This window comes from Mustela nigripes, chromosome 10, assembly GCF_022355385.1.
Source record: "Mustela nigripes isolate SB6536 chromosome 10, MUSNIG.SB6536, whole genome shotgun sequence".
In the NCBI taxonomy this organism is placed as follows: domain Eukaryota; kingdom Metazoa; phylum Chordata; class Mammalia; order Carnivora; family Mustelidae; genus Mustela; species Mustela nigripes.
Window position 1 is genome coordinate 67,314,275 of NC_081566.1, and position 11,629 is coordinate 67,325,903.

At 57.6% G+C, this 11,629-nt stretch overlaps 2 protein-coding genes across 2 annotated transcripts; both read left to right on the plus strand.

Moving 5' to 3' along the window:
• Nucleotides 1-1,630: 1,630 nt before the first annotated feature.
• LOC132026032 (protein S100-A15A-like) lies at nt 1,631-4,004 on the plus strand. Its single transcript, XM_059413975.1, has 2 exons — nt 1,631-1,777; nt 3,828-4,004. The coding sequence occupies exons 1-2, from the start codon at nt 1,631-1,633 to the stop codon at nt 4,002-4,004; spliced, it is 324 nt and encodes a 107-aa protein (XP_059269958.1).
• A 5,658-nt stretch (nt 4,005-9,662) lies between these two features.
• S100A8 (S100 calcium binding protein A8) lies at nt 9,663-10,664 on the plus strand. Its single transcript, XM_059414208.1, has 3 exons — nt 9,663-9,764; nt 10,171-10,333; nt 10,477-10,664. The coding sequence occupies exons 2-3, from the start codon at nt 10,193-10,195 to the stop codon at nt 10,603-10,605; spliced, it is 270 nt and encodes an 89-aa protein (XP_059270191.1). The 5' UTR covers nt 9,663-9,764; nt 10,171-10,192; the 3' UTR covers nt 10,606-10,664.
• Nucleotides 10,665-11,629: the final 965 nt, after the last annotated feature.

An 11,629-nucleotide genomic window follows, 5' to 3' on the forward strand; every position in this document is an offset into this window, starting at 1 on the left:
CCGCTCAGCCGAGAGCCTGGTCCCCCGCTCTCTGCCGCCCGCTTGTCCCCTCTGACCCTCCGCCCGGTAAACACGTGGACTCCGGGGCTGCAGCCCGGCCCTGCCCAGGCGCTTCCCGTTTTGCGAACGAGGCTCCACTCTGGGAGCGGAGACGCGCGCGGCCGGCGCAGTCGCGGCGTCGGGCGGAGGAGGGCGCCCCCTGCGGGCTGGAGGACCAAGTCGCTCCCGCCGACCTCCTCCCTCGGGCCGCCCGCGCGCCGTCCCCTGCCCTCTGGCGCCCCCTTCCGGGAGACGCCCGGCAGCGGGGCGCCCGGCGGAAGGGTCACTTCCGCCCCGCGGGCGGCGGTTTTCCCGCCGCGAGGCCGGTCCCGCCCTTTCTCCCCCGCCTCCCGCCGCCGCCGCGGCACACCCCGTCCGAGCTTCCGGCCGTGCAGGGGTGACGCGCGGCCCCCACAGGTCTGCGGCCTCCGCCGCGCCTCCCCCTGCCGGGCGCCCTTCCGTCGAGTCCCGCGCAGACGCGTCTCCCCGAGGAGATCTTCGTCGGCTCCTCTCCGGGCTGGAGCGGCTCCTTCCCGGGCGCCCCGGGCCCGCCTCCGGGCTGGGGGCGCTCGCGGGGCATCGTGCCGTGGGCGACGCCGTCCGCTCCGGACGCTCAGCGCGCGAGCTGGCCCCACGCCGTCCCCCCGGCCCCGGACGAGGCCCCCGCGCACTGCGGGGCTCCGGGCGCGGCCGCTGAGGGCGGGCGCGGGAGGCCCGCCGCGTGGGTCCCGCCCCGGCCCCGGGGGCACCCGCTGGGAGGTGGGCGTGGCCAGCGAGACGCGCCGCGGGGCGGAGCCGCTTCGGGTCGGGTCGGAGGGAAGGCGCGTCCCCCGAGCGGGTCGCGTTCCCCGCAGGGAGCAGGGTCGTGTGACGTCCCCTCCGGCATGCGGTCGGGCGGGGGAGCTGCCGGAGGACCGGAGGGGTCGGGCCGCGGGCGGCCGCAGTTAGAAGCGCCCGGGAGGGGCGGGAGGTAGCACCTGCCGGCTGGGCCCGCGCTTGCCGCCGCGGCTCCGCTGGGACCACCGCCGGCGGCCCTGGATTCGGAGCAGCCCTGCCCCCTCAGCCCAGGTCTGCACTTCGGAGAGCGCGGGAGGTGGGGGCCGGTCCCAGGAAGCAGGGGTGGGCGGCCGGCCTGTTCGGGGAACGCGTTCCCGGCATGGGTGTCCCAGTAGGGTCATTGTGGTCCTCCAGCGGGTTTGCATCTGGCTCCGGGTGGGTCACACCTCCTGAGGTCACTGTGGGGGACTCCATTTGTGTCTTGCACCACGGAGTCCGCATTCTCCTTGATTAATGGTGACCGTTACGTGGAGAGGAGGGTCTAGGGGCCGAGAGTGCGGCCCGCGGTCTCCGGGGAGGGGCAGGGCCCTGTCCTGCTTGCTTGCAGGGTTTGCAGGGGGGCGGAGGGAGTGCAGGGAGGGCACCTGGGGCACGGTGCGGGAAGGCGGGCAGAGCGAGAGGGAGCACCCATCTTCCCTGGGCTGGCCTGGCCGAGGTGCTGCCCTCCCCCAGCTCCACCTCTGTCCCCAGGGCTCCAGGGATACATCTCTCCTCCAGAGCCGCCTCCTGTCCCCGCCAGGGCCCAGCCGCCGGGATGCACACGCCCATGGAGGGATCCCTCTTCCAGATCATCGCCTGCTACCATCAGTACGCCGCCCGGGAGGGGGATGTGGAGACCCTGTCCTTGGAGGAGCTGAAGGCTCTGCTTATGGACAATGTACCCCACTTCATGGAGAGCCTGGTGGGTGGGGTCTGGGGTCAGGTGGGCATGAAGTGTAGGGTGGGTGGTGAGGCTGGAAGCAGTGGTGAGGGGAGAGGTATGGGGAGCTGTCTCCCAGGAGAATTCCTCCTCAGGGGAGGAGCGGTGAGGGAGTTGGGAGGGCAGGGTCCCTGGCAGAGGGAGGTGGATGTGGCCCAGCTTTATTTCTCCTCCTCCCTCTGCTGAGACTCCCTGCCGGCCTCGTGTAGGCCAGGCGCCGTGGGTCCGTGAGACTTAGTCCCGACTCCAAGCTGCTTATCCCTCTGCTCATCCAGTTTCCGGAGAGAATAGGTCCGAAGTGTGCCATCTGGCCTCCGCTCCATTCGGTCAGCGATCCTGCCCCAAACCTGCCCTTTTAGTTAGCCCCAGGCCCCCTCTCCTGCGACTAGTACAAACCTCCCCATCACCGTGCCTGGGTGAGGACAGTTTGGGCAGAAGCCAGGTAGGGGAGGAAAGGTAGTGTTTCCTTCTAGCTGCTGTCCGAAGGGCCAGCAGAGGCTCCCGGATCAGCCCAGGAGCTCGGAAACCTTGTCAGGCTGCACATCTCCCCGATCAGGCCCTGTATTATCAGGCGCCTGGGAGGCTGCAAGGCTGGCAGGAATGTCTGGTTTGCTGCCCTCTGCCCTCGGTGTCATACCTCAGAGGTCTCTGGACCGTCATCTCCAGAGGACGTCAGGTCTGGGGCCTGACTGGAGGCCACCACCTTCCAGAAGGAGCACTGCCTCCTTAGCGTGTTCCCTTACCTACCTCTGGGAAACATCAGAGGAGGGTCTTGCCCTGGGTTTATTGGAGTGTCACAGAGGGGATTAGGGAAACTTTCTTTCCAGAGCCATCTACCTATACCGTGGGGCTGGGCAAGGACAGCCAGACCATCTCACCTGGAGCTCACAGCCCTGCCCAGGGAACAGGGCCCTCAGGGACAGACAGAAGCACAGGGCACGGGGCAGACAGATAGCAGCCTGGGCCTGAGGTGGTGGGGGTGCTGAGCTGAGGGAGAGCCAGGGAGAGCCCGTCCATGCAGGAAGCCCCAGGGGCTCAGTTCAACCAGTTTAGTAGGGGAGATAAGATTAGGTGAGTTAGATGGTGGTGGGTGGTGGTGGTGGGGGGGGGTAGACATGCATACCTGCCCACGGGGATAGGGCCCCCCTCCAGGCCCCCCCAGCAACAACTCCCTTCCCCAGAGGCTTCCAGAGGACTCCACTCTGGGTCCCCACACCCACCGGCCAAATCCTACCGGAACCAGCTCTGAGGCCCTGCTTGGGGCTCCTTCTCCTCCCTGGGCTGCCTGCTGAACCCCGCTTTCCTACCAGCTCTCCCTTCCATCCCAAGTGCTTTTGCTCCTCCCCTCTAGCATTCCTGACCCTCAGCCCTCCGGCCTGCCCGCTCTGGGACTGCCCGCTCTGGGACGTGCTGGCCAGCCCCAGGGCCCAGGACTTATTCTTTGCCTCATGCAGCACTTTCCGCAGGCGACGCAGGCTCAGTGTCATATACAGTTCCTGGGCAGATGCCACAGTGTGCAGACATCTGATCCCCCTCCTTGGTTTCCCTGCAATAGTCCTGGAGATGCCAGACATGAGGGGCAGGTGGGCCGTGCCCTGGGGAGCTCCCTGCGTGCAGGAGGGGGCACTGCCTTCCATCCTGAAGCCGCTGGGCCAGGCTATCGCTGCTGGACAGCTCCAGGGGAGCTGGGAAGACAGGCTTAAGCAGCCACCAATGGTGGTCCAGGGCATCAGGAGGCCCGAGGCCACTCAGCACAGCGCAGCAATGGCCAAACAGCGGGCCAGTGGTCCCCAGGCTCCACGGTCCGCCCACACAGCCCTGCGTGGAGCCTGCAGAGGCCCCTGTCCCCTCTTCTCCTTGGAGTCTGATGCTGCCCCACATGCTTTCCTGGCCTCCGCCTGAGTGGGGTGGGGTGGGGTGGGGTGGGGTGTGGGGACGCTGGGCCCTGCAGGGCGGTGGAGGCACGGCCAATGGCTGTGGGGCGGGTGGGGGGCAGTGCCAGGCAGGCATTGACCTCCGTGCCCCTCCGCAGGGCCGGAAGGAGCCCTACTACCTCTCGGAGTTGTTCCGGGCTGCAGACAAGAACAAGGACAAGCAGATCAGCTTCGATGAGTTCCTGTTCGTCCTGGGCCGGCTGCTGACGGACTACCACCTGCTGTACCACCGGCGGCTGTGCGCCTTTTACTGCGCCCAGCACAGCCTGCACTAGATAGAGATGCTTGGACCTGCCCAGCCTGCACTAGATAGAGAGGCACCAGCCCAGTCTGCACTAGATAGAGACGTGCCAGCCCAGTCTGCACTAGATAGAGACGCACTAGGTAGAGACGCACCCATCTGCCTAGCCTGCACTGATAGAGATGCGCCCGCCCGCCCAGCCCGCAGGTGCTGCCCAGGAGTTGGAGCCAGAGCCACTGCAGAGCTTTGCCCCACTTGTTGGCATGTGCCAGAACGGGCACTCCCCTGTGCACACGTGTGTGCAATGCACAGCTGTGAGGGAAGAGAATAAAGCCATCCCACAAACATGCTGGGAATTCCTTGGTCATAGTTCTGGGTATCTGCTGTGGGTCCAGAGAGATCGGCTGCTCCCTTGGGGGTCATCGCCTCCAGCTCCTGCCTGAGTGGGGAGACACAGCCCCCGGCCTCCAGAGCTCCAGTCTGAGTCGGGGGGGACTCTTCTCTTGGGGAACCAGCTGTCTGACAGGCCTCACCGGTACTGTTCTGACCTCTGATACAGAATGGGACAAGAGTCAGGAGGGTAAAGGCACACTGTACAAAGACCCTCTGGGAGGGTCTCCTTGCTCTGGAGGAGACCCAAGGAATCAGGGTAGGATGGGTGCAAAGGAGGAGTGGCGTGGGCCTGCGAAGGTGCCAGGCAGGACCGGAGGAGGATGTGGGTAATTGGCATGGGCTGGGTGGCGTCGGAGATTGTGAGGTGGGTTTTGAACGTGCTGAGTCAGGGACAGGGACTAGGGCAAAGGGCAACATGCCAGCCTGTATTGTGAAGAGACATGAGTGGAACCTAGGCTACTGTCAATCAGGGAAGTCTTCCCGGAGGAGAGAAGGGTTGGGTCTGGGTTTTACTAATAAAGGCTGATGTGGGCATTATTCCACTCGGGGCTATTATGACTCACCAAGTCCTCCTATGGTCTCTGACCCCTCCCAGCAGGGACCTGCCCCTGGCCATCTTACTGTTTATTTTTCTCTCCCTGGGTATCCAGGAATCTGATGCAAAAATCTCTCTGGGTCAGTCTGCTCTGCCTTTAGGCCCTGGGCAGGTTTCTTCTCAGAGGGTGGTCTGGGAATCCCTGTGCTCAGAGTACTGTGACATCAATGAGGAGTTTTCCAAGAATGATGGGCCGTCACCATTGCCCCTGTGCCCGATACGGGGGGTGGGTGTCATTTACAGGATGTGGTTGGGTTCCCTCCCTCAACTGGGTCTGTGTGCCACAGCAGGGCCGTGCTCTGTGGGCTGAACCGGGGCCTTTGTTTCTGGCCAGTCAAGCTCTGAAGCACCGTGTTGCCCCAGGGCTCCTGGGCCGGGCCTGCCACTGATCCCCTTTGCACACTTGTTGTCTGCTAGTGCCGACGCTCAGGACTCGGCTGGGCCCAGCTGTCCCCCTCCCAACCTTCCTGCACGCTCCCTTGGGTCTGCACTTCCCCTGGGAGGTGCGTGTCCTGCTGTACCGGGGGTTGGGCCCTGTGCTGCCTCCCATGGGCCTCTGAGTCACGACCAGAGGTGCAGATGGCCGGGTAAGCCAGGCTGCCCCCTTGCCCCAGGCCCAGGGGAAGAGCCTTCTGGCCTGTCTCACCGACGGCTGGGTTCCGCAGACCTCTGTTTGCAAAGGGGTGGCTCAGCCTGGATCTGCCCTTTCCCGGGTGGGGGCAGGGTTTCTACACCCGCTCTAACCCTGTGTCCTCGGGGTGGGGGCAGGGTTTCTACACCCGCTCTAACCCTGTCCTCATTTCCTCGGCCTTGGGCACAGGGTTGGTGGCGCTAATTGGGACACATACCCAGGACTGAACTCTTTCCTGTAGGTAGGAACAGCTTCAGTTCCCCCTGGGTTGCCCCATGTCCGTAGGTCTGATTACAGGCTCTACCTTTTCCCCTGAAGCGCTTACCCAATTCTTGATGCCGGCTTCTGCAGGGTCACTCAGCCGGCCCCCTACTCTACCTGGTGGTCTGGGGGAGCTTCTCCGGGGCAACTTTCAGGGTCTTGCTGGTCAGCAAGTTCTACTGTTAAGCACAGGATGCTGGGAGGAGGTCATGGCTTCTGTCTGCCTTGGGTCTCCACCACTGGACCTGGGGTCTTGTGTTCTTGATTTCTGGATAAAGAAAACTATCTCCACTGGGACTGTTCTCAGGGACTAACTTCTAGGGAGACAGCTCTCTTTTTCTCTCTTTATAAAAAATATTTATTTGTCAGAGAGAGGGAGAGAGAGCACAAACAGGGGGGAGCAGCAGAGGGAGAGGGAGAAGCAGGCTTCCCGCTGAGCAGGGGGCCCGATGCGGGGCTTGATCTCAAGATGCTGAGATCATGACCTGAGCTGAAAGCAGATGCTTCACTGACTGAATGAGCCAGGTGTCCCAAGGGAGGCATCTCTTGAAGGGTCAGGGTTCTGGGATGACATCATCTACATCAACCTCATCCTCACCCCCACAAGACAGGTCAGCATGAGCCCCAACCCAAGCTCATGAACTAATCCTAAGGAGAGCCTCAGAAAAGTCACTTTGTCGTGTCTCTCTGTGGCCCTCTGTTCCTCGTCTGTAAAATGGGGATTATGATAGTACCTACCTCATGGTTTACAGAGCGTATGAAGTGGGCTGATGTAGGGACAGCACTGTAAGTTTACAACAGTTCCTGGCACATGGTGGAAGCCCAACCAGTGTTATTTTGCTATTACTTGTTCTAATTATTGATTGTTGCTGCTGTTACTGTGTTTGCCAGGCACTGTGCTGGGTCCTGGGGAGACAGAGACGGGAGGTCCAGTCTGGGTCCTTGAGGGCTCACAGTCCGGCTGGACAGTTGCCAGAGGACACGCCCACCCAGCGCTCACTGGCACTGCACTAACCCAAGTACTTGACACATTCTTTGTGGACACTTTTTATCCGAGTATAATACATAAGATAAGTTCACAAACCATCAGTTTATTTTTTTTTTAAGATTTTATTTGTTTATTTGATAGAGATTACAAGTAGGCAGAGAGGCAGGCTTTGGGGGGTGGGGAGGGAAGCAGACTCCCTGCTGAGCAGAGAGCCCCGATGTGGGGCTTGATCCCAGGATCCTGGGATCATGACTTGAGCCGAAGGCAGAGGCTTTAACCCACTGAGCCACCCAGGCGCCCCATCATCAATATTTTTCATCTGTTGTTAATCCTTACAATAACATATAAGGAGCTTCCATTTATTTTTCAGGAGGAAGCATTTAAAAAATTAAAAACATTTAAAAAGAAGTACTATTTGTTTTTTTGTCAGAGAGAGAGAGAGAGAACACAAGCAGGCAGAGTGGCAGGCAGAGGCAGAGAGAGAAGCAGGCTCCCCACTGAGCAAGGAGCCTGATGGGGGATTCCATCCCAGGACCCTAGGATCATGACCTGAGCTGAAGGCAGCGGCTTAACCCACTGAGCCACTCAGGCTTCCCAAAAAGTTTTAAATGTTTAATTGTGGCAAAATATGTATAATATAAGACTTACCACCTAAGTGTTCAGTTGTGTTAAGTACGTTCACGTTGTTGTGCAACCAATCTCCAGAGCGCTTTCATCTTGCAACTGAAACCCTAGAGGCACTAAGTCTCTCCATTATCCCTCCTTCAGGCCCTAACACCCACCATTCTACTCTCTGTCTCTACGAATTTGCTACCCTAGGGATGTCCTGTAAGTGGCATTAAAGCATACTTGTCTTTTTGTGATGGATCTCTTTCATGTAGCGTGATGGCCTCAAGGTTCATCCGTGTTGTAGCAAGTGTCCGAGCTTCCTTCCTCTTTGAGGCCAATAATATTCCATTATGTGAATATGCCACATTTCGTTTATTCCTTCATCCTTGGATGGACACTTGGTTGGTTTCTCCATTTCAGCTTCTGTGAATAATGCTGCTGTGAACACGGATATATGAATATCTCTTTGAGGCCCTGCTGTCAATTATTGTGGATGTAGACTCAGAAGGGGAATGACTGGGTCATATAGTAATTCTGTTTCTTTTTGAGGAACCGCCACACTGTTTTCCACAGCAGTGGCACCATTTTACATTCCCACCAACAGTGTACAAGGGCCCCAATTTCTGCAACGCCCCCGCACTTGTCATTCTGTTTTTGTCAATAGCAGCCAATCGCACAGGTCTGAGGTGATATCTCATTGTGGTTTTGATTTTATTTCCTTAATGATTAGAGATGTGGAGCATCTTTTCATGTACTTATTTGCAGGTCTTCTTTGGAGAAATGTCTATTCAAGTCCTTTTTCAATGGGGGTAATTTTGTGGTTGAGTCGTAGGTGTTCTTTATATGTTCTGGATACTAACCCATTATCAGATGTATGATTTATAAATATCTTCTCCCATTCTGTAGGTTGCAGGGAGACTCTATTTTTTATCTCTTTCTAATGATTGTGATAACTAAGGCACAGAGAGGGTAATTGGCCCAAAGTCACACAGCTATAAAGTTAATGATGCAATGAAACCTGAAGGGCTGTGGAAACAGGAGAGGGAAGCTAATCCCATCTACTTCCTCCCAGGAGGTGATGATGGCACCGGGTCATTACCTGCTGAATGCAGGAAGGAAGAGAGGAGAGCTTTCTTGGCAGAGTCATGTTCTTGTTGGGTCATGTTCTGGCTCATGATGCTTGGTGCCCTGACACATGTGCACTGGGAAGCTCTGGGTGAACTGCCTCACCTTCCCGGGTGTCAGCCTCCCTGGCTGCATTTTGGGTGGGTTCTGTGCACTACCTTCCTGATAGGCATGTTCTGAGGCTCTCTGTGCTTTGTAATGAAGAAAGATGCACCACAGACTTGAGCACGGGAAACCAGTCAATCTGAGTGGCATCTTGTTGGGGGACTTGTTCCTCTTGAAATCCTGGGGGAATTGGCCACCTCCTCTTCTTCCCTTGGATACAGAGTGCTTTTGACTTCTCCAAAGAACCCCTTCCCCCCCAGCTGATCCCCACAGACTTGGGTTCCTCTTCAGCCCAGGCTTCTGGGGTCAGAGGCCCACAATCACCTCAGGGAGGGCTCAAGGGTCCCTGCCATGTTTATGCAGCAACTCAGTGCCTCCCGCATGCACAGGGACCCCAACCTAGCCTCTGTGTCCCGGGGTACCATGCACCCCCAGCTTCCAGAGCAAGAGAGCTGGGAAGCGGTGTGGGCGGCAGGAGAGCCTGATAGACCAGCACACATCCCATGGAGTCCAACCACACAAACAAAAGCAATTGTAGAAACAGACCAGCTTTCTCTACTAAAATCCAGCAGCTAGTACAAGTCTTCTTAACCTTTTAGGGGTCTTTGGACCCTTCCAGGAATCCGACGAAAGCTGTGCAGAAAAGTGCTTATTTACGCAGATGCTATCGGCTCCAGCTCCATTTCAAAGACGACAGCCTTCGGTGCACGGGTTCAGTAGCAGCAACAGTAAGGAGGGCTCAAGAGTGGGCATCCTGGCTGGCCAAGCCAGATGATGCCAATGGCTCTCCAAAGCAGTCTTCCCCGTGGCCTCTTCCTGGTTTCTCCTGCTGGGCACTACTGCCTGGCAGATGCCTTCCTCTTTCCGCTTTTCCTGCTCCCCCATGTCCCATCAGAAATTTTCGCTCTGTGCAGTGATTTCCCCATTCACCTGGTTGGGAAACCAGAGGCTGTGGCAACTTGGGAAGGGAGGGGCTCTCTCCGCGTGGCCCAGAGTCCTGGCAACGGGCCAAAGCCTGGCCTGCTATAAAAAGGAGTGGACACTGAGCCCTGCACATCTTCTGCCAACTCAGTTTCGGGGAGACCTGGTAAGTAAGACTGCTTCAGTCTGCCCCATGCTTTGGGGCTGGACCCCCACGGGGAGGGCCGGAGGTGGAGCCGAGAAGGGGAGAGAAAGCTCAGGGAGGTCTGGAGCAAGACCCAGAGCTCCTGGAGGATGTCAGTGAGACAGGGATAAAGACAGAGCCGGGTCCTCTGGCACTGTTGGTTGGTTGAGGACGCAGGGAGAGAAGGCAGGCACCGTGTGTGTGTGTGTACCCTCCCCGTCCCACACCCCTTCCCATTACAGCCACAGCCACCCGCTGGGTTTAGTTATTTGAATGGTGCAGGCCAGGACAAGGCCCTTGGGGTACTGAGTATCCCTTCAGTCTTCACTCTGCTGGGGGCAGAGGCACTGTCCCCATCTTGGGATTCCCAATGTGCTCCCTGTTCCAGGTGGGGCAGACTCTTGGGCACCATGTTGACAGAACTGGAGAGTGCCATGAACTGCCTCATTGATGTTTACCACAAGTACTCCCTGGAGAAGGGGAACTACCACGCCCTCTACAGGGATGACTTGAAGAAATTGTTAGAGACCGAGTGCCCTCGGTTCCTGAAGGTGAGGAGGGGCTGGGTGTGGGCGGGGTTCTCTGGCTGACGAAGTCCCAGGCCCCTGGTCCCCAGGGCCACCCTGTGTAGACATCTCAGCCTAGGCTCTTCCGAGGTCTTCACACTCGGCTACTTTCTCCTTCATCTTGACAGAAAAAGGATGCAGATACCTGGTTCAAAGAGTTGGATATCAATAGTGATGGTGCAATTAACTTCGAGGAGTTCCTCATACTCGTGATAAAAGTGGGCGTGGCCAGCCATGAAGACATTCACCGGGAGTAGCAGAGCCCTGGGCCCTGGGGCTGTCCCTGCCAAAGAATAAAGTCCTCATTGGTACCTCAGGCCTTGTTTGCTGTCTTGCCTTCTTTATCTTGCCAACTTGGTTTCCAGCGCGGGGAGGGAGGAAAGCCCGGAGAAAGGAAAACCTCCATTGTCCTTGCTCCAGCTGGCAAACTCGTCTGGTTTCCTCCCCATCTTCTCCTCAAACTAGTCCCTTCTCTTCCAGTCCCATCACAGGGAGGCTCGGTTCTAGGACCTAAGGGTTTGAAAACACCCAGGACACTGTAGTTGATGATTTTCCTGCTTGTTCCCAAATGAGAGATATGGGAACAGAGTGGTGTAGGGAAAACTCACATTGCTTTCTTCCTTTTTTTTTTTTTTAAGATTTTTTTTTTTTTTTTTTTTTTTAATTTTAGAGAGAGAGAGAAAGCACACAGTGGGATGGGCGGAGGGACGGGAGGAGAGTCTTAAGCACATTCCAGGTGCCGAGTGTGGAGCCCTACATGGGGCTTGACCTCATGATTTTGAGATCATGACCCAAGCCAAAACCAAGAGTCAGATGCTTGACTGACTGAGTCACCGAGGTGCCCCTCACACTGGGCACTAAAGTTTAGTTTAGAGCAAAATGTCTTATATGTGACTCTCGGGAAGTTAGGGAGATAACTAAGTAGATGTGCAAGTGTGAGGGAGAGAGATGGATTCTGTGTGTGGTGAGCCATAGGTGGGTGTCCAGAGTCCAGCATTAAGTAACCCTAACAGCCCCCCAGGTCCCACACTTATAATTTCTCCTCTGAGATTTTGGAAGCTTTCCGTCTCGTTCTGGTTTCAACCACCCAATGTGATGAAATAAGAAAGGCATAGGCATAGGCAAATGACTCAAGTCACAGAAGAGGGCACTGAAATGCTACCCTGGGTGGTGAACCCTCTGCTTATCCATGATCACCCCTGATCTTCACTCTGGTAGAGTGGGAAGGCCAGCGATGAAAGGGGCACCTCTCACCAGTATCCACCCCCAAGATGAGTTTCC

Coding starts and splice junctions, on each gene's coding strand:
- LOC132026032 (XM_059413975.1), top strand. CDS start 1,631: ATGCACACGCCCATGGAGGGATCCCTCTTCCAGATCATCGCCTGCTAC. Junction 1,778..3,827: donor CCCACTTCATGGAGAGCCTG/GTGGGTGGGGTC, acceptor GCCCCTCCGCAG/GGCCGGAAGGAGCCCTACTA.
- S100A8 (XM_059414208.1), top strand. CDS start 10,193: ATGTTGACAGAACTGGAGAGTGCCATGAACTGCCTCATTGATGTTTAC. Junction 10,334..10,476: donor AGTGCCCTCGGTTCCTGAAG/GTGAGGAGGGGC, acceptor TCATCTTGACAG/AAAAAGGATGCAGATACCTG.